The sequence below is a fragment of the Coregonus clupeaformis genome, chromosome 14 (genome assembly GCF_020615455.1).
Source record: "Coregonus clupeaformis isolate EN_2021a chromosome 14, ASM2061545v1, whole genome shotgun sequence".
In the NCBI taxonomy this organism is placed as follows: domain Eukaryota; kingdom Metazoa; phylum Chordata; class Actinopteri; order Salmoniformes; family Salmonidae; genus Coregonus; species Coregonus clupeaformis.
The window spans coordinates 36,973,019-36,997,337 of NC_059205.1; the positions used below are offsets into that span (position 1 = coordinate 36,973,019).

The 24,319-nt window shown below is 43.9% G+C and overlaps 1 protein-coding gene across 4 annotated transcripts in view; it reads right to left on the bottom strand.

Moving 5' to 3' along the window:
* Window positions 1–2,138: 2,138 nt before the first annotated feature.
* Window positions 2,139–24,319, bottom strand: part of LOC121580944 (disks large-associated protein 1) — a 141,047-nt gene continuing 118,866 nt past the window's right edge. For 2 of the 4 annotated variants that reach the window (XM_041896166.1, XM_041896164.1), the window contains exons 5-12: window positions 23,224–23,419; window positions 21,476–21,719; window positions 13,467–13,867; window positions 13,092–13,177; window positions 11,496–11,935; window positions 11,227–11,318; window positions 10,964–11,128; window positions 2,139–4,106 (exon numbers count right to left, since the gene is read on the bottom strand). In XM_041896166.1, coding sequence (XP_041752100.1) covers window positions 3,891–4,106; window positions 10,964–11,128; window positions 11,227–11,318; window positions 11,496–11,935; window positions 13,092–13,177; window positions 13,467–13,867; window positions 21,476–21,719; window positions 23,224–23,419 — 1,840 coding nt within the window. In that variant the 3' untranslated portion in view covers window positions 2,139–3,890. The remainder of the gene's footprint in view (window positions 4,107–10,963; window positions 11,129–11,226; window positions 11,319–11,495; window positions 11,936–13,091; window positions 13,178–13,466; window positions 13,868–21,475; window positions 21,720–23,223; window positions 23,420–24,319) is intronic. The other 2 variants (XM_041896167.1, XM_041896165.1) reach the window with 2 other exon arrangements.

Genomic DNA, 24,319 nt, shown 5'->3' on the forward strand with positions numbered 1-24,319 from the left:
TGGAGTTTGCCAAAATGCACCTAAAGGACTATCAGACCATGAGAAACAAGATTTTCTGGTCTGATGAAACCAAGATTGAAATTTGGCCTGAATGCCAAACGTCACGTCTGGAGGAAACCTGGCACCATCCTTATGGTGAAGCATGGTGGTGGCAGCATCATGCTGTGGGGATGTTTTTCATTGGCAGGTACTGAGAGACTAGTCAGGTTCGAGGGTAAGATGAACGGTGCAAAGTACAGAGGGATCCTTGATGAAAACCTGCTCCAGAGCGCTCAGGACCTCAGACTGGGGCGAATGTTCACCTTCAAACAGGACAACAACCCTAAGCACACAGCCAAGACAACACAGGAGTGGCTTCAGGACAAGTCTCTGAATGTCCTTGAGTGGCTCAGCCAGAGCCCAGACTTGAACCTGATCGAACATCTCTGGAGGGACCTGAAAATAGCTCTTCAGCGGCGCTCCCCATCCAACCTGACAGAGCTTCAGAGGATCTGCAGAGAAGAATGGGAGAAACTCCCCAAATACAGGTGTGCCAAGCTTGTAGAGTCATACCCAAGAAGACTTGAGGCTGTAATCGCTGCCAAAGGTGCTTCAACAAAATACTGAGTAAAGGGTCTGAATACTTATGTAAATGTGATATTTGTTTTTTATTTAAAAAAAAATAGCAAACATTTCTAAAAACCTGTTTTTGCTTTGTCAATGTGGGGTAATGTTTGTAGATTTATGAGGGGGGAAAAAACAATTTAATCGATGTTAGAATAAGGCTGTAACGTAACAGAATGTGGAACAATTTAAGGGGTCTGAATACTTTCCGAATGCACTGTACGTGTTAACCCTCGCAAGGCTGCCGGCCCAGACGAAATTCCTAGCCACGTCCTCAGAGCATCCGCAGACCAGCTGGCTGGTGTGTTTACGGACATATTCAATCTCTCCCTATCCCAGTCTGCTGTCCCCACATGATTCAAGATGGCCACCATTGTTACTGTACCCAAGAATGCAAAGGTAACTGAACTAAATGACTTTCGCCCGTAGCACTCACTTCTGTCATCATGAAGTGCTTTGAGAGACTAGTCAAGGATCATATCACCTCCACCTTACCTGTCAACACAACAGTAGTAGGCTTGATTAACAACAGCCTACAGGGAGGAGGTGAGGGCTCTCACAGTATGGTGTCAGGAAAATAACCTCTCACTCAACATCAAAAAAACAAAAGGAGATGATCGTGGACTTCAGGAAACAGTAGAGGGAGTACCCCCCTATCCACATCGACTGGACAGCAGTGGAGAAGGTGGAATGTTTTAAGTTCCTCGGCGTACATATCACTGACAAACTGAAATGGTCCATCCACACAGACAGTGTTGTGAAGAAGGCGCAACAGCGTCTCCTCAACCTCAGGAGGCTGAAGAAATGTGTCCTGTCACCTAAAACCCTCACAAACTTTTACAGATGCACAATTGAGAGTATCCTGTTGGGCTGTCTCAGACTGTTAAACAGCCACTAGCACAGAGAGGCTGCTGCGTACATACCGACTTGAAAATCACTGGCCACTTTAATAAATGGTACACTAGTCACTTTAATAATGTGTACATATCTTGCATTACCCGTCTCATATGTATATACTGTATTCTATACTATCTATTGCATATTAGCCTATGCCACTCTGATAATGACATTGCTCATCCATATATTTATATATTCTTATTCCATTCCTTTACTTAGCTTTGTGTGTATTAGGTATTTGTTGTGAAACTGTAGATTTTACTTGCTAGATATTGCTGCACTGTCTGAACTAGAAGCACAAGCATTTCGCTACACTCGCAATACCATCTGCTAACCATGTGTATGTGACCAATACATTTGATTTGATTTGATCTGATGTGTAACTGATAGATGCACATACACACACTACATGTTCATGTTTTTAAATGTATGTAGATTGTTAAGTCTTTTGTCTGTAATGTCTTTTTCGTTATGTGTCGGACCCCAGTAAGACTAGCTGTTGCCATAGGCGTCGGCTAATGGGGATCCTAATAAATAAAAATTCAGCGCCACCAAGTGCTCAAAACAGAAAAAGAACATCAGGCTGACTGAAAAATGGAGTCAGTCAGTGCAAATAAATACATGGTCAAGACCGGAAATAGAGTTCATAGTTATTTTATTCTATGTTCATATGTATGCACATATAATCTCTATACAATACAACATAAGATCAGAGTAGCATGACAGACCACTAAAACAGAATTCAAACAGTAAAAAAACTAAATAATCAATCAATAAATAGTTAAATAAATAAACTAATACAAGTATAAATTAGGAATAGATTTTGTATTTCTAATATTGTCTGCATGCTTACAGGAACATCCTCATGTATCATTTCTGTACAAACACACCTGGCTATTTTGAAGTACAAGTGTTGTTTTGACTATGTACAGAATGTTCATGAGGCTACTTGATCGTATTGAAGAAAGGCCAACATATCAAACGAGGAAATTAGGAAGCACTTTAAGAGACCCACACTCAAACACACACTCACCTCTAAACACTGATGGACACAAACCGACACGCACAAATCGGCACGCATGCACGCGCACATACACATCAAATACACACACACACAAACACACACACACACACACACCATCAGCACTAGGAGACCCTGATTTGACAGACTGAATTTCCATCTCTTCCTGAGAAATAACACAGAGCTAAGCCTGCTCAACCACTTGACAGAGACAGTCACATGGCCTTCCAGGAGTCCACCTGGGATTGAACTAACATACCGAGAAACAGTTTACTAATAAAATTAAGCCACTGAACTTGCTACTGGAAAGACATTGTTAAGGGAAAAAAAAAACTTGCATTCCAGAGTTGTTTTTTAGTGTCCCTCTATGTTTTTAGGGTATGTCATCTATGTCATATTGGGTTGCTCATCACCACAAAGATCCTCAGTTGTCATACAAATCCACTTTAGACACCCATCCGACTATACAGAAGGGAAATCACCAGGATTAGTTAATTTAGAACATGTATCAAAGAATATTGTCTCTAGTTGTCCTTGTACCATGAATTATTAAAATGTTTAAACAGATAATGATTCTCTAGAATAAGCAACTATGTCTTTACAATAGACAGCATCAGCATAATAAACCAACAGAATTGGCTACAGGAAAAAAAAGGCATCCTTTTTATCTCAAATCTCTGATCTTTACAGATGGGATTTCAAAACCAAAGTGTTCAGTTGTTTTACACATTTACTTGATCTGATTTGAAATGAATATTGCTTAAGCATAATATACCCTGTTCGTTTGCCAATTATGTTACAATCAAAGAAAAAAGATTGAGAAGGTTGAATGGGACATGAAGCAAGGGATTCTGTTTGGCCCATGCTTAGGTAAAAGTAAAAATAGCTAAAGACACCAAATACTTAAACATACTTATTTGCTTTCTGTTAGGATATCAATAGGTGTCTACATTGATTAAGAATGCTATACATTTTGCAAGATGATGGCTTATGTTACACAGGTGTGGGTAAAAGTGATACACTTTTTAAAAGAAGGATCACGAAGGAGTCCTCTTCAAGCGAGGATCTATGTTACATAGATAGAAACAAGACCAGGATCAAATTTGTGAGAGAGACAGATAAGAATATGTAACAGAAACAACTATACCGGTGGCATTTCTCTTCCCACTACAGAGAAAAGAGTTAGTGAGATTATATTACAAAATCCTGGCACTTACCTATCAGTGGGAGTAGGTCTGTGTGCCCACAGGAACCATACCGTTAAAAGCTTATGTGTGTGTTTACCTGTGTGTGTGATGTAAGTGAATCTGTGTATGTGAGTGTAAGCCAGGGTGTGTGTGTAGTGGTGAAGGTGTGCCTGCCGCGGGGCTCATAGCCTGGTCTGGGCCTCAGGGATATAGATCTCGATGCTGTCTGCTCTCTCAGTGGCTGAGTTCTGACGCACCGACGCGGCTCGCTTGGCGGCCATCAAGCGCTTGCGCGCATCCAGCCGCTGCTTCTCTGAGCTCTCCAGGGACCTATCACGGGCCAGGGGAGGGTGACCTTTTGGGGGTTTCTTTGGCACAGGAGGGGGGATCCGTCTCTCCTGAACAGGGATGACAAATAGTCAGTTAGCCGCCCCCTGAGGGGGACGGGGGGGGGGGGACGGGGGGACAGGAGCGTAGACAGCATTAGTACACCTATAGCAGCACATGGCTAGCACTACAGATAGACAACCACACACGACGCAGCGGCGGGGGGGAGGGGGGCGACTGACTGCATGAGGTACGGTGGCCCAGCAAGGTCAGGCCCCGTGGTGCGTGCCAGATGGAATGACTTCTCAAAACCAGCTCACTGTCGACAAGAACAACAGAACAAAAACATGGAGAAGCGGTCAGAAAATCAATAGTATAAAATGCAACAGCCATGATACTGTACAGTAACAACAACTCTACTGTCGCTAAAACAACAAATGACAGGAAAAATTGGCAACATTCAACTTTTGGGTGTGAGGTATTTCACTGTGTTAAACGATTGTGTATAAAACTGAATAAATATGATAGTGTATAAAACTATTGATGGCGTATATGTTATAATGTGTGGTTCATGCCATGTGAAGCACTTAGTAAAGGTATGCGGTACATCTCATAAACCCTCACCATCTAGACCAGTGGTCACCAACCGGTCGATCTCCAAGGCATTCCTAGTCGATCACCAAACATTTCCATAAAAAACCCAACGATAAAGCCTTGCGTTCCTATTTGTATAAATTTTTCTGCACTGTTGGCGGTAGGTGCCCATGATTCAGCAGCCCTAGCACCGGGAAGGCAAAGTGTTCCCATTTTTTAACTATTTCATGTACCCCCCTGTATATATAGCCTCCCTACTGTTATTTTATTTTACTTCTGCTCTTTTTTCTCAACACTTTTTTTGTTGTTGTTTTATTTTTGGTTAAGGGCTGTAAGTAAGCATTTCACTGTAATGTCTGCACCTATTGTATTCGGCGCATGTGGCCAAAAATCAAAAAAATTTGATTTGATTTGATTTGAAGGTAGAACTCCAACTACCCAGCAGGCCCAGAGAGCAAATCAAGTGCATCTATAGGCCTACCACTGGCCAATCAGATAGCTCAGATCACTGTGTCTGCACAGTTTCATCGAGCCATAGACTGTAAAAAGAAGACTAACGCACAGCAAAGTTAATACTGTGAGATTTCAAATGGTTTAAAAACCATGACTAGAGAGAGACTCAATGAATACAGCAAAGAGCTGTTGTTTTTATGAGTAAGTTCATGTTTAAGTTGTTATTCACCACTGTCAACACTTTAAGAAATAAAATGTGCGTTCTCCCTACTTTCACTTACGCTACAAACAGCACTGCAGCTGCATTAAAGATGGTGCTGGCTAAAGCTAAAACTGGCGAGTGTAGAGAGTATAGAGATATTGTTATCCACGTCGGCACCAACGATGTTAGGATGAAACAGTCAGAGGTCACCAAGTGCAACATAGCTTCAGCTTGTAAATCAGCTAGAAAGATGTGTCGGCATCGAGTAATTGTCTCTGGCCCCCTCCCAGTTAGGGGAAGTGACGAGCTCTACAGCAGAGTCTCAGCACTTAATCGCTGGTTGAAAACTGTTTTCTGCCCCTCCCAAAAGATAACATTTGTGGATAATTGGCCCTCTTTCTGGGACTCACCCACAAACAGGACCAAGCCTGACCTGCTGAGGAGTGACGGACTCCATCCTAGCTGGAGGGGTGCTCTCCTCTTATCTACCAACATAGATAGGGCTCTAACTCCTCTAGCCCCACAGTGAAATAGGGTGCAGGCCAGGCAGCAGGCTGTTAGCCAACCTGCCAGCTTAGTGGAGTCTGCCAATAGCACAGTCAGTGTAGTCAGCTCAGCCATACCCATTGAGACTGTGTCTGTGCCTCGACCTAGGTTGGGCAAAACTAAACATGGCGGTGTTCACCCTAGCAATCTTATTAGGATAAAGACCTCCTCCATTCCTGCCATTATTGAAAGAGATCGTGATACCTCACATCTCAAAATAGGGTTACTTAATGTTAGATCCCTCACTTCAAAGGCAGTCATAGTCAATGAACTAATCACTGATCATAATCTCGATGTGATTGGCCTGACTGAAACATGGCTTAAGCCTGATGAATTTGCTGTGTTAAATGAGGCCTCACCTCCTGGTTACACTAGTGACCATATTCCCCGTGCATCCCGCAAAGGCGGAGGTGTTGCTAACATTTACGATAGCAAATTTCAATTTACAAAAAAAAAATGGCGTTTTCATCTTTTGAGCTTCTAGTCATGAAATCTATGCAGCCTACTCAATCACTTTTTATAGCTACTGTTTACAGGCCTCCTGGGCCATATACAGCGTTCCTCTCTGAGTTTCCTGAATTCCTATCAGACCTTGTAGTCATAGCAGATCATATTCTAATTTTTGGTCATTTTAATATTCACATGGAGAAGTCCACAGACCCACTCCAAAAGTCTTTCGGAGCCATTATCGACTCAGTGGGTTTTGTCCAACATGTCTCTGGACCTACTCACTGCCACAGTCATACTCTGGACCTAGTTTTGTCCCATGGAATAAATGTTGTAGATCTTAATGTTTTTCCACAAAATCCTGGACTATCGGACCACCATTTTATTACATTTGCAATCGCAACAAATAATCTGCTCAGACCCCAACCAAGGAGCATCAAAAGTCGTGCTATAAATTCTCAAACAACACAAAAATTCATTGATGCCCTTCCAGACTCCTTCTGCCTACCCAAGGACGTCAGAGGACAAAAATCAGTTAACCACTTAACTGAGGAACTCAATTTAACCTTGCGCAATACCCTAGATGCAGTTGCACCCCTAAAAACGAAAAAACATTTGTCATAAGAAACTAGCTCCCTGGTATACAGAAAATACCCGAGCTTTGAAGCAAGCTTCCAGGAAATTGGAACGGAAATGGCGCCACACCAAACTGGAAGTCTTCCGACTAGCTTGGAAAGACAGTACCGTGCAGTACCGAAGAGCCCTCACTGCTGCTCGATCATCCTACTTTTCCAACTTAATTGAGGAAAATAAGAACAATCCAAAATTTATTTTTGATACTGTTGCAAAGCTAACTAAAAAGCAGCATTCCCCAAGAGAGGATGGCTTTCACTTCAGCAGTGATAAATTCATGAACTTCTTTGAGGAAAAGATCATGACCATTAGAAAGCAAATTACGGACTCCTCTTTGAATCTGCGTATTCCTCCAGGGCTTAGCTGTCCTGGATCTGCGCAGACTCTGCGAGGGCCTGGGATCGGGAGAGACACTTAAGTGTTTTAGTACTATATCTCTTGACACAATGATGAAAATAATCATGGCCTCTAAACCTTCAAGCTGCATACTGGATCCTATTCCTACTAAACTGCTGAAGGAGCTGCTTCCTGTGCTTGGCCCTCCTATGTTGAACATAATAAACAGCTCTCTATCCACCGGATGTGTACCAAACTCACTAAAAGTGGCAGTGATAAAGCCTCTCTTGAAAAAGCCAAACCTTGACCCGGAAAATATAAAAAACTATCGGCCTATATCGAATCTTCCATTCCTCTCAAAAATTTTAGAAAAAGCTGTTGCGCAGCAACTCACTGCCTTTCTGAAGACAAACAATGTATACGAAATGCTTCAGTCTGGTTTTAGACCCCATCATAGCACTGAGACTGCACTTGTGAAGGTGGTAAATGACCTTTTAATGGCGTCAGACCGAGGCTCTGCATCTGTCCTCGTGCTACTAGACCTTAGTGCTGCCTTTGACACCATCGATCACCACATTCTTTTGGAGAGACTGGAAACCCAAATTGGTCTACACGGACAAGTTCTGGCCTGGTTTAGATCCTACCTGTCGGAAAGATATCAGTTTGTCTCTGTGAATGGTCTGTCCTCCGACAAATCAACTGTACATTTCGGTGTTCCTCAAGGTTCCGTTTTAGGACCACTATTGTTTTCACTATATATTTTACCTCTTGGGGATGTTATTCGAAAACATAATGTTAACTTTCACTGCTATGCGGATGACACACAGCTGTACATTTCAATGAAACATGGTGAAGCCCCAAAATTGCCCTCGCTAGAAGCCTGTGTTTCAGACATAAGGAAGTGGATGGCTGAAAACGTTTTACTTTTAAACTCGGACAAAACAGAGATGCTTGTTCTAGGTCCCAAGAAACAAAGAGATCTTCTGTTAAATCTGACAATTCATCTAGATGGTTGTAAAGTCGTCTCAAATAAAACTGTGAAGGACCTCGGTGTTACTCTTGACCCTGATCTCTCTTTTGACGAACATATCAAGACTGTTTCAAGGACAGCTTTTTTCCATCTACGTAACATTGCAAAAATCAGAAATTTTCTGTCCAAAAATGATGCAGAAAAAATTAATCCATGCATTTGTTACTTCTAGGTTAGACTACTGCAATGCTCTATTTTCCGGCTACCCGGATAAAGCACTAAATAAACTTCAGTTAGTGCTAAATACGGCTGCTAGAATCCTGACTAGAACCAAGAAATTTGATCATATTACTCCAGTGCTAGCTTCCCTACACTGGCTTCCCTGTTAAGGCAAGGGCTGATTTCAAGGTTTTACTGTTAACCTATAAAGCGTTACATGGGCTTGCTCCTACCTATCTTTCCGAGTTGGTCCTGCCGTACATACCAATACGTACGCTACGGTCACAAGACGCAGGCCTCCTAATTGTCCCTAGAATTTCTAAGCAAACAGCGGGAGGCAGGGCTTTCTCCTATAGATCTCCATTTTTATGGAACAGTCTGCCTACCCATGTGAGAGACGCAGACTCGGTCTCAACCTTTAAGTCTTTACTGAAGACTTATCTCTTCAGTAGGTCATATGATTGAGTGTAGTCTGGCCCAGGAGTGTGAAGGTGAACGGAAAGGCTGGAGCAACGAACAGCCCTTGCTGTCTCTGCCGGGCCGGTTCCCCTCTCCACTGGGGTTCTCTGCCTCTAACCCTGTTGCAGGGGCTGAGTCACTGGCTTGCTGGTGCTCTTTCATGCCGTCCCTGGGAGGGGTGCGTCACTTGAGTGGGTTGAGTTACTGACGTGATCTTCCTGTCTGGGTTGGCGCCCCCCCTTGGTTTGTGCTGTGGTGGAGACCTCTGTGGGCTATACTCGGCCTTGTCTCAGGATTGTAAGTTGGTGGTTGGGGATATCCCTCTAGTGGTGCGGGGGCTGTGCTTTGGCGGAGTGGGTGGGGTTATATCCTTCCTGTTTGGCCCTGTCCGGGGTTTCTTCGGATGGGGCCACAGTGTCTCCGGACCGCTCCTGTCTCAGCCTCCAGTATTTATGCTGCAGTAGTTTATGTGTCGGGGGGCTGGGGTTAGTTGGTTATACCTGGAGTACTTCTCCTGTCTTATCCAGTGTCCTGTGTGAATTTAAGTATGCTCTCTCTAATTCTCTCGTTCTCTCTTTCTCTCTGAGAACCTGAGCCCTAGGACCATACGTCAGGACTACCGGGCATGATGACACCTTGCTGTCCCCAGTCCGCCTGGCCTTGCTGCTATTCCAGTTTCAACTGTTCTGCCTGCGGCTACGAAACCCCTACCTGTCCCAGACCTGCTGTTTTCAACTCTTTAATGATCGGCTATGAAAAGCCAACTGAGAGACCTGAGCCCTAGGACCATACGTCGGGACTACCGGCCGTGGTGACTCCTTGCTGTCCCCAGTCCGCCTGGCCTTGCTGCTATTTCAGTTTCAACTGTTCTGCCTGCGGTTATGGAACCCCTACCTGTCCCAGACCTGCTGTTTTCAACTCTTAATGATCGGCTATGAAAAGCCAACTGAGATTTATTCCTGATTATTATTTGACCATGCTTGTCACTTATGAACATTTTTGAACATCTTGGCATGTTTCTGTTATAATCTCCACCCGGCACAGCCAGAAGAGGACTGGCCACCCCTCATAGCCTGGTTCCTCTCTAGGTTTCTTCCTAGGCTTTCGCCTTTCTAGGGAGTTTTTCCTAGCCACCGTGCTTCTACACCTGCATTACTAGCTGTTTGGGGTTTTAGGCTGGGTTTCTGTACAGCACTTCGAGATATTAGCTGATGTAAGAAGGGCTATATAAAATAAAATTGATTGATTAAAAGGAGTTGCCTCTAGGAAAGTGTTCCGATAAGCTTGCATTGTTATTATTAGCGGCTTGTGTCTTTTTTAATATCGAGGAATATGTCACTTTCTCTGGTCATAGGAGTAACAACATGAATTGGTGCATGATACAGAAATAATGCAGTGCGACTTGAGTTTCAACATCAGCTGAAAGACTGAGTCCCCTTTTCTCAGTGGAGGGAGGGAGAGCGGAGGTATGGTGAGTCGGGTGAGAGGCAGCCTCACTGCTGCTCTCTCCCTCCCCTCAGACTGACCATCAGATGCAGGCCATCAGTCCAGTAAAACAAAACAAAAATACCAGTGTGATCATATACCCACATTTTCAAAATGGTCTGAGAAGAACAACATTGGCAGGGCAATTCAAACATGCAATGATAATGTATTGGGCCTATAGCCTATTGCACAAACCTCATTGCTACAGAACTGTTTTTAATTGGTTAATGTTGCATAGGCTTATGTTTAAGTCATGTTTTTTAAAAGTCTGAGCGGTAGATCTCGGCTTGCATTTTGACTCAGAAAGTGATCTTGACTCAGAAAAGGTTGGTGACCACTGATCTAGAGAAAAGTCAGTTGTTTCCAAACCAAAGAAAAACATTGATGCAGTATGTTAATAAATAATAATCGTGAAGTTACAACAGCGATACTAGATCATGCAATGAGTTGAAAAGCTACTGATTTGTTTCTGCATGATCAGTATGTCTTGGCCAGTCGGAATGATATCCTGTGGCACCTCTGTTCTGCAGATGAGACTCCATTAACATAGACAGATACTAGCTGGTCCTGGACTCCTGTTTTACCTTTCTCTCCGGGGGGTCCAGGGGCTTCCAGTTGTTGGCCCTCAGCTGGTGCAGCACATCAAACTTCAGGCTGATGTTCTCGATGGACAGCTGAAGCATGTCCCAGAAACCAGCCAGGTCCTGAGAGATGGGCCGCTGGCGGGCGTTGGGGTTCTGATCCCAGATCAGTAAAAAAGGGAAGAACGAAACAGAGTTTTATCTCAGATTTTATGTGAAGAACAGGGGGAGTAAAAGGAAACTGAAGAACTAGAAGAGTCGCACACCAGGTTCTCCTCACAAAGTTCCCGGAACTGCTGGAACCTCTGTGACATCAGGAGCTGAGCACTTCCCACGGCAAGCCTCATTTTCCCCAAGACTGTGGAGAGGAAGATCATGTAAACACAGATCAGATCACACAGGGAGAAATCTGAGGACTGTCTAATTGTACCTATCACAAGTACAATTACGCACAACTACTTAGCACCAGCCTCCTCCGCACTCACACAATTGTGATGGGTAGTGGTGTAAGTGCCTTTGAATAGGCCAGACTCACTGTCATCCGGCAGGTCGTTCTCCTGTTCGTCCTGCTCCATCTGTCTGCACCAGCCCTTCATGCGGTCCGTCTCGGCCTGCAGCAGCTTGAGGAACCAGCGTCCGTCCCTCTGGCACACGGACCTCTGGACCACCTCCAGGGGATCTTCGGTCACGCTGTCGATCCAGGGGTCGGGCGGGGGCAGGATGGACGGGTCGAAGCCCACGTCATCGTAGTCGTCTGAGGTACAGGCATGGTAGTGGTTGCCCGAGCCCTGGATGCTGACGGTGGAGGCGGAGGCTGGCGAGGTGGCAGCTTCGCGGGAGTACTTGCGGGACACAGAGCCTGAGAAGGGCATGTCTGTTTCTGGGGAGTCCAGGGGGCTGTCTAACATGTCAGGCATGTCCAGGTCTGCCTGTACTGCTGCTGTTACACTGTTGGAGCGGGTGAACTGCCGGTATCTGCCAACAGGGGGAGACATACATCAGTGCTCAGTCTGAGGTGACCTGGCCAGGAGAACCTAATTTAAGGCTATACAAAAGGTACAGAGTTTTTGCTGGTCAGGTCACAATGTGGGAGGTGTACAGAGACACAGAGTGAGGTAAGCGAAGGGGCCCTAGGCTGCAGTCATCACAGAGCATTCCTACTACTCTGAAACACCCACCAGCCATGACTATACCTTTAGAGGGATAACCCTTCACTACAGACACACAGCAGAGCTGTACAAGAACTGTCTCACGATGCTGATGACTATTGATGCTATATTTGTCCTATACAACACATAGGGTGGAGCAGAACACACGTAGGACCAGGAAGAAATATACAATAAGGTTTAGAACGTGAATAATTTCACTCTGATTCATATTCAAACTCTCACAGTCTTTAGTGTGACTAAGCTGCAGTAGTGGGCAGTCAGTGCTCCTCATTAACAGACAGAAGTTGCGAAACCAGCTGCAGTAAGCTACTTTAAAGTCTATCCAGATTATTTCTCCAACTTCTATCACCGGTTTCAAAAATGAGAGAATAATCTTGTGAGTGAGTGAAGGCGTTTGGTTTGCCTCGTCAGACTGCAGTCGCAGGTGAGCTGGAGATGACTCAGCTGAAGTCACTGAAGAGGTGTCACTTGCAAGGCCAACAGACAAACACAACTCACTCACCATTTCCCTTTCAGAGGAACGGGGCAGGAAAGGCCATAGTTCCAAATGTCTGTTTTGCTAGCACAGCTGTTCCATCGCATTAACAACCCTAGGCTCAGGCTGCTTCTCCCAGCAACCCCTGACTCACTTAGTAACGGCCTTCATTTGTAAACGGATGCCTTTCTCTGGACATTCACACAAAAGGTCATGAAGGCAAGAAACAGTGAGCGACTGACATTCTGAACTGACTGAAAGAGAGAGAGAGAGAGAGAGAGAGAGAGAGAGAGAGAGAGAGAGAGAGAGAGAGAGAGAGAGAGAGAGAGAGAGAGAGAGAGAGAGAGAGAGAGAGAGAGAGAGAGAGAGAGAGAGAGAGAGAGAGAGAGAGAGAGAGAGAGAGAGAGAGAGAGAGAGAGAGAGAGAGAGAGAGAGAGAGAGAGAGAGAGAGAGAGAGAGAGAGAGAGAGAGAGAGAGAGAGACTCACCCCCTCTCATCCTCCGCCTGGACCCCAATTGATTGGAACTTGGACTGGTCCTCCATCTCCAGAGCTTCCTCTTCTGGCCCGTCCACCTGGACATAAAATTATCCCAAAAACGAATTCAACGATAAACTAAACATTTATTTCTCAGAGTCACTACAATATACAGAACACCAGGGTGAAGTAGATGTAAACATCTGCCACTAGAGGACAGTATAGAGCAAAAGTAGATCCTGTCAACTCAGAAAGGGGATGGGGATCCAGCCTCTCAAAACCTGTCTCGTGTGTCAACTAATCAATTTCTTATTATTCCCATATCAGATCAAACAAAATATCAAATGACACCTGAAAAGTGGATGTGAGGTAGTGTCTAACACAGACCTGGATGCCGATGGACAGCTGGCACTTGGCCCGCCTGACCTGCTCCTTCCTGCTGTCCTCAGTGATCTGGGCCAGGGCCGAGGTGGTGGTGGTGATGGTGATGCTGCTGTTTGCAACATGCTGGCTGGCAGGGCCGTGGACCTGGGCGTTGGCCGCATCAATGGCTGCCGTCAGGGCCTTCATGCTGTCGATGCTCTCCGTGGAGTTAGACAGGCCTGACTGGATGGTCATGTCTCCCTGCGGGTGGCTATCCCTGCTCCCCTGGCCATGGCCATCCATGTAGGCGTCCTGGGCCGACTCGGTGCTGCTCTGGGCTGTGATGGAGATGAAGGGTTTGGAGGTGGTGGTGCGGGGCGGCACCGGGGGAGGGGTCTTCTTATAGGTGGTGATGCATGATGACACTGTGGGGAACCATGGGAGAGATAAAGTACCTGTGAGGGGGATATTTAACACACGCAGTATGTCATAGAGTTACAACATATCAAAGTAGGAATGTATATTCTACTCTCCCGCTGTGGACAGGTTTTGATGTTCTCATACATACAGTCAAATCTATAGGTGATCAGGGGAGGGCCACTATTCTCATTGTACATGTTAAAATCTAAAGAGGTAGTGGTGATAGTAGTGGTAGAGGTATGTGAGCCAATTAATACAAAGATGTAAATAAAACACACTTTTTTTTTTATTCCTACTCTTTCCACCTCTCTTTTTTTCTACCACATTCACCCTCCTTTTTAAAGTTTATGATGTCTTGTTTTTGTGATGGCTTACATAATCTACCCAAGAGCTAACTGCTCATTACAAAATGTGCAATTACAGCAAAATAATGAGTGTTAGTCATTCATGCAAAGGTAGAGGGGAAAGCACAGCAAAGGAACAGCCATGGAGTCCCACTGTCCTGTTTTAAGAAGTAGGTCAGAGTATTTTCTCATAGGGTGCGGAACTGTGGGATGGTAAATCATGCAACACAAATTAGCAGACAAACACCGCATCTGTTTTGACTATACATCACAGAGACAAACTCCATAATTCTATCCACAGTAACTACATCAATACAGGTCCAACTGTACAAGAACAATGATTTTCAAATGAGTTCTTAAATGAATGTTTCACTTGTGAGAAATATTGGGAGTGTCTCCAATACATACAATATTTTATTCCATGGCAAGCTAACAAAGTGAGGTGTCTGGAGGAATGATCCATGCAGGGCGGCAGGAGAGAGACTTTGCTCTGTCTAGGTCCAGCCCCACGTTCTGTCTGCTCTGACAGGACTGAATAAATAGCACCATGCCCTCAGACCACACGGTAGCAAAGCTCTCTCTCTCTCTCTCTCACACACACACAATCTCTTTTGACATCGCCACATCTAAAACTTTGACGATAGAAATGAACTGTCTGGCTTTGCTTTTGATGAGTGATGGCTGGCAGGGAGAGGGAGAAGGAGCACACAGACACACCACCAGCTGTGACTGAGACTGTGGAGCTTCTTATCGTGTAGCAGTGACCACGCTGCACTCCGCCCCTGGAACCCTCCTGGCCCTGCTGCCTGTATCTATGCCTGGGATGGTAACTAATGCTGTTTCAGAGTCCTGGGTGAGGCCCTGGCTGTTCTCTGAAAAGGAAAAGCATGATTGGCGGTCTACAGTCAGTTTATGGGACTTTGATTTGAAGGGCAGACAAGCACAGAGGCATTTTCTCCACTTGGCCGGGGGGAGATGTTACTTGGCCGGGGGGAGACTCACAAGCTTGTTGTAGTCATTGCATGCTAGGAATATGAGACCAAATAAAACACTTTTGACTACTTTAATACACTTGAAGTGAATTTGTCCAAATACTTATGACTTCCTCAAATGGGGACTAGATACAGTACATAAAGTGCTTTCATTTCTAAAAGCTAAAACAGATATGTATGAACAAAAATATCCTCAAATAAAAGGTGACATTCTGTACTGTCGCCTCATATAAAACATTTGATCTCAAATCCAAAATGCTGGAGTATAGAGCCACATTTAAAATGTTAGCTTCACTGTCCAAATACATATGGAGGGGAGTGTATGACAGTGGAGGGGATAGTGGCACGTATGGAGCCAGGGTCGTTGATGCCTGATTCACATTAAAAGGCCGACCTGAACCGTACCTGAACTGGCTTGGATATTTTCTTTTCACATTGTTCTTTCCAGTACGGTTCCAGCATCTATGGTGGATGCGTAAGCAGACCAGCCCAGTACTGCCCAGCTTGGCTCAGCTCAGCTTAGTAGTGTGAAAGGGTATTAGTATGATTAGATGAGTAGCCTTGTGTTGTTGTCGCCAGGAGAGGGAGAGCAGCCTCCCCAGGAGAGCCAACTAAACCCTGGTCTGTCTTAGAGGACAGGGTGAATGACACAGACACTACCAAGAAGACTAATCAATCCCGGCCAGATAATTAGTCTCCATTTCACGGACAGGCAGCACAGATCTGTGTGTTCCCTCCCTAAAGGCTCACACATCGCACCGAATGTGGATCTAGCGTTCGTCTGTCGATTAGCTCAGCGCACCGTGTGATAGGGACCACCAGCTGTAGACGTCTGACTGCCAACATTTTCCACACGATTCTACATGTAAAATCGGTGCGCACTCGGTTCACAAATTACGTTCAGCGGTTCTAATTACTTTTAGCCAGCAAAAACTATTGGTGTCTCTGAGACCTAAGTGTGTGTGTGTTCTCTCCCTCCCTTATACACAAGAACAGACCGAAATACAGAGATGGACGTGTGATATAGCACTTGAGAGCTATGTTCAATTCTTATTTCTTTGTATTCAGCCATGCAGGTAGTGTAGGTGGGAGTATGTAAATACTTGTGAGTCATACCGTCTGTCTATGTTTATGCATTCCACATCTGGCTTCAGGGAAGAGAACATTCATTAGCTAAGTACCGTGTTATGCGCCATGATCTAAATCAGGATCTTCCTACAGGGAAAACAAAAACAACCACACCAACAACAAACATGGCGACCTCTATGTATTGTATATTTTTAAAGATCTCCATGGTACATGTTCTGGTTCATGATGTGAAGCAGAAAAACGTTAGAAGACTTCAAAACTGCTAAAAGACCACTGCACAAATCTATAAAAGGATCCTCTTTCGCTCAATAAAGCCACTGTGCTAACTGCTAAACATGTACTGCAGTGCATAGTAGAGATTATCCGATGTTATCCCATGTTACATGCTTACAAACCCTCTAATTCAGGAATCTAATGCCATTCAATAACAATTTTCAAATAATAATGTAAAAAAAATACTAATAATAAACTCTGCGTGTATATCAAGTTTTCCCATATACATCTCCTCTCCTCTGTTCCAGTCCGCAGTAGAAAGTAGCTGTCAACTGATTCACAGTTTCAGCAGAATATTCAAGTATTCCTCGACAGGGTCAGAGTGGAAGCAGAACCCCTCTTGTGTGTTTTGGCACATGCAGCGTCAGCGGAAGGAAAGACAGGCTCATTCAGGCCCTACTAGGCTGGAGGTTAACAGTGTTTGACATACAGGCAGGAGCCAGGGCAGGGCCGGAGGGTGAGTGAATGAGGCCTTCTAGACGTAGAACACAGATGGGTCATCCACCAGCGGTGTTACTCAGACTGCCTTGGGAATGACCTCAGTCCATGGTGATCTTCTTTCTGGGAATGAGGCACGGAGACAGGCCCCGCATGACTCAGATCTCCGGCTATAGCTAGTGTTATTTACACAGTACAACAGCGTCTGAGGAAATAATAGTCTAAGGTAAGATGACAGCTATTTGTATTCTAGTGCCTTGCTTGGCTTGTTGGAGATGAAGGTCACTATTTTAAAGATAGTTTGTAAGTGTAAATGCATTGCCTCTTGTATTAGATGGCAGTGTAGAAACACTGTAAATGTCACTGAAACACCAGACTACACTAGAACAGCTACTGTTTTGAGTGCTCTCTTTCCCAAAACACCGATCCCTACACTGAGTACTATTAGTACCTACACTCTATTCTCCTAGTCCAGGAGACATCCTCTCGTAACAGCTCTGACTGCACACCTCCTGAGCTGTAATATTATCCCCTCCTCTCTTCTTCTCATCTCTCTCTTTCTCTCCTTATCTCTCTCTCTCCTCTGCTGTATGTATGAGCCAGCAGGAGTCCTAGGGCTTAGCTTGCACCAGTATTACACAGATGTCATGTACAATCACCCATATCTACTCTCAGCAGCAGCATTCACACCCACTCACTGCTACACACCAAGGGCCTCTTGGGATCCCATCATCTTCGCTGTTTAGGGAAACACGTCAATCACACACATCAGTCTCACAGATTACTAAGGATGGAAGGACGGATGAAAAACACTTTCACAAGTATCATGGGATTATGAAGCTTTATATCTGATCTGCCGTGTACCGTATGTAAAAATATGGCCTCGCTTTCCAGGCTTCCTCATGTGATTAACGAGACTTGGAAAGATGGCATCACGAGTCTAGTAAAATATGACATTAAAAATAATCAAGAATCACATGGAAATGGGTATGCTTATTTATTTTACTTCATCAGATAAACAGAATCAATTTTATCTGACTTATACAAGGCTTCCTTGTAAATTACATTCACCTAAAATAACCTAGACACCTGAGTTACAACTTTGAACTATGCCCATCTCCTGCTTTCCATTCCATTCCCTGAGGCAGATGGCATGTCTCAGGGAGCCAGACTCAGAGCCATGTACGAGGGGTAGAGGTGCCCTCTAAATGTCAGCACCAACACTCCTCCCCATTAACTCTCCCATAAGTCATCAGTCCTACTCTCCCTTTCTCTCTCCTCCTCTCCATGGAGCGGACATCTGGATTAGCTAGCCAGACTCTCTCTCTCGCGCTCTCGCTCTCGCTCTCTCGTACAGCAGTGCATAAATCTCTCTCACAGCACCATGGTGATGAGTCATCACTAGGATCGCCCCCTCCCTCCACTGCACACCAAGCGCCAATGTCAGGGCCTCACTCTGATGAGCTTGGCTCTCTTATTTCTGCCTCAAAACCTTGTGGACCTTCTTCTTCACAAAACCTTGTGCACCAAAAACCTTTTCCTCATAAAACCTCCTGGACCAAAACCCTTTTCCTCAAAAAACCTTGTGGACCAAAACCCTTTTACTCACAAAACCTTGTGGACCAAAACCCTTTTACTCACAAAACCTTGTGGACCAAAACCTTGTGGACCAAAACCCTTTTCCTCTCAAAACCTTGTGGACCAAAACCCTTTTCCTCACAAAACCTTGTGGACCAAAACCCTTTTCCTCACAAAATCTTGTGGACCAAAACCCCTTTCCTCACAAAATCTTGTGGACCATTTCTGTTGAACTGTGTTATTAGGAGAAGAGTCCACAAGGTTTTGTGAAGAAAATGTTTTGGTCCACACAGTTTTGTCAGGGCTGTACGTTCAGATTTGATTCCCTATTCTGTCTCTACTCCTCACAAAACAGCTAATGATGTTGTTGCTGCTGTTTTCAAGTCACACACAAGCTTATCAAAGGATGTCGCCCTGTGTTCATATTAATATAATTATATTTTTTTAGGCAGAATTATCTAAAAAAATATATAAAGGCTTGTCTGCCTTTTGAAATGTGTGGGGAAATTATAAATGGTGGGAAAGTAGGATATCAGAGATGCAGATAAGTCAAAGCACAGAAAGGGGAAGTGATTTGCATGGGCTTTAGATGTCTTAGCCTGGCTCTTAACTGAGGGTGACCTCTTTCTTTTATTTGATGTGGTCAAGGACGTCATAGGTCAGATTATAGAGAAATAATGATGAAAATGTATGATGCATTGGCATTGACAATAACATACCTGTACAGTACAGAGTACAACAAAAACATATACTGCTTCTGTGCCCACATACAATGAAAAATAATACCACTCTCAGGCCCATTCTCTTCCATTTTAACTAGATTTTGGCATTATGTTCAAACTGATGTGAGCGGCCTCTGATCCCCCCCACAGCTCAAATGTCTAGAGATGTTGTGGAGTGCTGACGGCAGAGTCGGGACGGGACGCAAATGCCAGCTTGATGTTTTCACTCAGACCCAACGGCCATCGTGAAAAATGAACTAGTCCAGAAACTTCCCTCCACACGTTCTCTCATCTAGGGTAGCGTTAATTTACCAATGTTAGTGGAGTCTTCAGTCATTTTGGTAATTAACAGGTAATCTATGGTAACTTTGGTCATTTATACTTGAATAACTTAAAAGAAATGTATTCATATATAGTATTCATTTTTTACATCTGTGTCCATTTTGTCCATGAGTTTCTAGTGGATAGACCATATGGTCCAAGAGAAAATAGCCTAATTAATGAAAAAATTATCCAATCAACAACGGCATTATTTTTTATTAACTCTGCAACTCTTCCAACTATTGACTTTTTTTCCCAACTGCCACCAGTTTGGCACCAAAACATTTACAACAAAGACATATTGACATAGTCAAATAAGTAAAAGTGTGTATAAAAGAAATAAAGGATTTTTCATACTGAAAACCTGTTTTTTTTTTCTCTCTTTTCTCCACTTGCCCAAGCAGCTCTCCTACGGGTCCAGCCCATATGTCTGCCTTGACTAGCCCCGGGCACAGATCAGCAGGATGGAAAGCAGGGAGTGCACATCTTAATTCAGACATGCAGCACCAGCAAAGAGTTAGAGGTAGAGTCAAATAAAGCCCTTATTATTTAACTGTTTCTGAAGATTGTGCCTAGCTTCTTTTTAATCAACTATGCATTTCTGAAGTCTTTGTTGTTGCAGTACTGAAGCTTTCTAAGTTTTAAGAGCTAAATGTGAAGATAAGGAAATGGTTCCTTCCTTTATTTCCACAAGACAACTCAACATCAGTCAGATAGATCTGTCCTTAGCAGTTCATTCTATCTCTACATGGTAACTGTCCTTTTATGATTATCTATAAATACAACAATTATTGCCAAACTACATTTGTTGTTTTAATTTAGAATATGGCAAAATGGTCATGTTGATCATTTCCTGGGACTACAGAAATGTCTCTTAACATTTAATCCTGGGATGTCAAACTGAGCCTTGCTGTCAGTGGATTGCCACTAGGATAACAATGTAAGAATTCCCAGAGGAACACTCAAACTAGGTCGCAGGAAGTTCAACTCAAATCAGCACTGACATCTGGGACTCATCTGACGGGGCAGTCTCTATGTTTGATAAAGACCTTTGAAGCATTTCAGTGAAATTCTAAAAATATTTTTGATAAATAACTTGATAACAGTGGATTTTAGAGGCCCTTATCATATACACACACTAACTCAGATAATATTGTATTAATTACAGAAAATGAGTTTTTTGCTTGTAAGCATCTACACAATGCCTGGAAGCAAACCAATCATAAAAATAGGATTTTCTTCCGATCCCTTAACTACATTTTAGAAATTAGTGCCATTTCCAAGCCTATTCCACATACCAGCTCTGATTGAAAATGTTCTGTATACAATAATAATGATTTAATATACCAGGGAGGGAATGGCCGGCAGGGATGTAGCTCAGTTGGTAGAGCATGGTGTTTGCAACGCCAGGGTTGTGGGTTCGATTCCCACGGGGGGGCAGTATGAAAAAAATATAAAATAATGTATGCACTAACTGTAAGTCGCTCTGGATAAGAGTGTCTGCTAAATGACTAAAATGTAATAGTGTTGGTACAGTAGATCAATGTATGTTGTGAAAGTGATAAACACTGACCTGTGGTGCTCTTGAGGGTCTCCATAGTGGTGGTGGTGTGAATTAAAGGCGATCCAGGGGAGACATTGGCCTTTATTGGTCTGTGCAACGCTGACAGCAGTGTTTGTTTTTACTCTTGAGGGTCTCATAGTGGTGGTGGTTAGAGAATACACTTCCATTTGCTACAGTGGACAGTGATATGGTAGAGCAGTGCATGTTTTGACTCGCCAGATAAACAGAGCAACAGATTTAGACTGACCTGTGACTAATCAGTGTGTACTGTAAGAGTGATAAACCGACTGACCTGTGCTGCTCTGGATGGTCCTGACGGTGGTGGTGGTGGTGGTCATGGGGGGTGAGGCGGGCAGCAGGGATGTCCCCTCATCCTCTGAGCAGCCCTGGTCCATGGCCCTCACGTAGCTGTGGCTACGCATGCGGAAGCAGCTCGGCATGGGAAGGTCCAACGCATCTATGGCCTGCGACTCCATCTCGCTGAACATCTGCTCACACACCTGCTCTATCTGCCCATTCACCTCCACCTCACTCACCTGCAAGGGGACGGGGAAAGGGGGACGATGGGGGAGAGAGGGGGTGCAGCACAACCAGACATCCAAATATCAGTATCCTAATCCTAACCTGGGGAACGAGCCATAGAAGAGCCACTTACCTAAAGTTTAATAGCCGTTAACATTCAATGCTATGGGGCAGAGTAAACATATCTGGAATCATTAGGAGAAGTAAAGGAAGAAAACTACAACAGAAGAAGAAGAGTAACCACAAAACAGCAGTAACAAGAGGAGGAAGAGTCGGAGGGAATGGGAGAGTGAGGGTCAATGTTAATTGGAGAACAAGCAAGTGCAGTGCAGAGAGACTGTTTGGGATGAGGAGGAGGTTTCATTCAGGGTCTAAAACGGAGTTGGGCATTCCCTTCTCAATGTCTTTCCTCAATTCCTGGCATCCTCTCTCCTCAACTGCTTTTCAAAACACCTTGGAGGAAAAGGTCAGAGGGGAGTAACCTTGGATCTTTAAGAAAAGACACATTGAGAAAAAGCCCTAGTCTATGAGGGTGAGGGGGTCTTGCAGTGGATCAGAGCAGAAACAGAGAGGATCATGGGAGATGCAGGGGATGGGCCTGACGGTAGGTAAGACAAAAACCAGAGCATCTAAGATGGTTCAATAACATACTGTAGGTTTAGGTGGGATAAGGAGGGTTTGTATACGGTTTAAAGCATACCACTCCTACACAAAAAGATAAGAGCTTGAGGCACTTTTGGCAAGACTAATGCTGAGATGTTTTGTAATTCCATCTGATTTTCACTGATAACTGAGGGTGGGTATTAAAGAAGAAACAGTTGGTGAATACTGATCCTTTATCCAAATATTTATTGCATTTTAGTTTGGGAGATGATTGTTCAGTGAGTTATATTTGTAATTCCAGACATGAAAAGCAAAGAGCATAAGGTTACTCATTTTGGGTGACTTGTTTACTCCGAAATGTAAGGAAATATTTGTATCTACAATGTCCTTGGAATAGTTGAACATCAATAAGAATATTGTACAATACTTTGATTATTATCTTTTAATCAATCTTTAAATTATTATTTAGCTGAGAGTTAACATGAAGTAATGTGTATGACATACAGTACATTATGGAAGTCATATGATAATGGTTTATTTTTTATAATAATTTATTCTGTTATGCCATCTTTTAAATACTATAAAACAATTCACAACCGGCTTTAAAGGCAGTGGGCTAGGATTATTATACTGGTTGTAAGGCAGACTGTGAATTTTTCCTGTATCAAACTCTAGAGAGGCGATAAATGATAAATGGAATGGCAGGTTCATTTTGCTTCACCTCTTTATGTTGACTCTTGATGGTTGAGGGCTGAACATTGACATTGAGATTGGTTTGAAATAAAATTCATCTCATCGCTGGAGAGATGAATTTGTGGCTGATTTCATGGCTGATTGGACTTTGACTGGATGTGACTTTCCTCCCTTGCACAGACGTAGCACCAGAGACGGTGACGTAATGCCGGGAGCACCAACCTGGCTGATGGTGCTCATAGCCCTCATGTAACTCTCATTTCGCGAGCGGTATTGGGGAGAGGAGAGCAGCGCTTTGGGGTCCAGGAGCCCTTTGGGGTCCAGGGTGTCCAGGCTCCTATTGATGGAAACTTCACTCACCGCCCGCAGGTAGCTGTGGCTCCGGATCTGCAACTTCGGAGAGTGTTCGGTGGAGATCCTGCCAATGAAGACAAGTCAACAGAGTTCAAACAGGTGTTAATAACATTGGCCTCCTGTCATTAGCCTGATCCCAGATCTCTTTGTGCCATCTTCCCAACTCATTGTGAGTTTGTGTGACATTGAGTGACAAGGAGATGGCAAGATCGCACAAACAGATCTGGCTTCAGGCTACTGATGTCATGGGCTCTCATAAATGTGGACATCATCATCTATTGATGCATGTCAGTTATAGTCTGATTCACTGTGATCAGCAGTCAAAGGTATGGTGCAGTAGTTAAGTCAGATGGACAGATCAAATAGAGACGTTTCTGGAGCACTGGCAAGTTGTACCAGTGTCACAATTATAGTTTGATGAATCACTGTGACATTGTATGAAACAAATATTTTTTTCAGACAAGGAATGAGAGGTATAGTCTATTTTGTTTCTTTAACACACTGGGCTCTATTTTAACAAACCTAACAAAATGATACATCTAAGCGCAGGCAGTAGCGCTATAGGTTCAGGGGTGTGTCAGAAATATTTTTGCTATTTTCACTATTACAATTATCGGCACACTTGCTGGCATTGGCGCGAAAGGGCTGGGTTTTGATGAATAAACAAGTTGCCGGTGTGTTGAGGCTTGGCCCCTCACTGGCCAATCACAACATGCTCCATGGCAAAATACTGTATGTGGTAGCTTCAAGTTGTGTATTTACGGTCTTTTATGTATTGCCTTGGAATCAACTCCAATTCCAATGTTAGTATGTTATAGTTTGTTAAATGGCTTACATAAATGAAATAACAATATGTAGACCTATCTTTGCTAAATACGTTAACTTGAACTCATTTGCAGTTCACATTGTTCTAAGCAATTTCATGGCTTCAATAGCATTCACACTGATATATGGGCTAGGCATA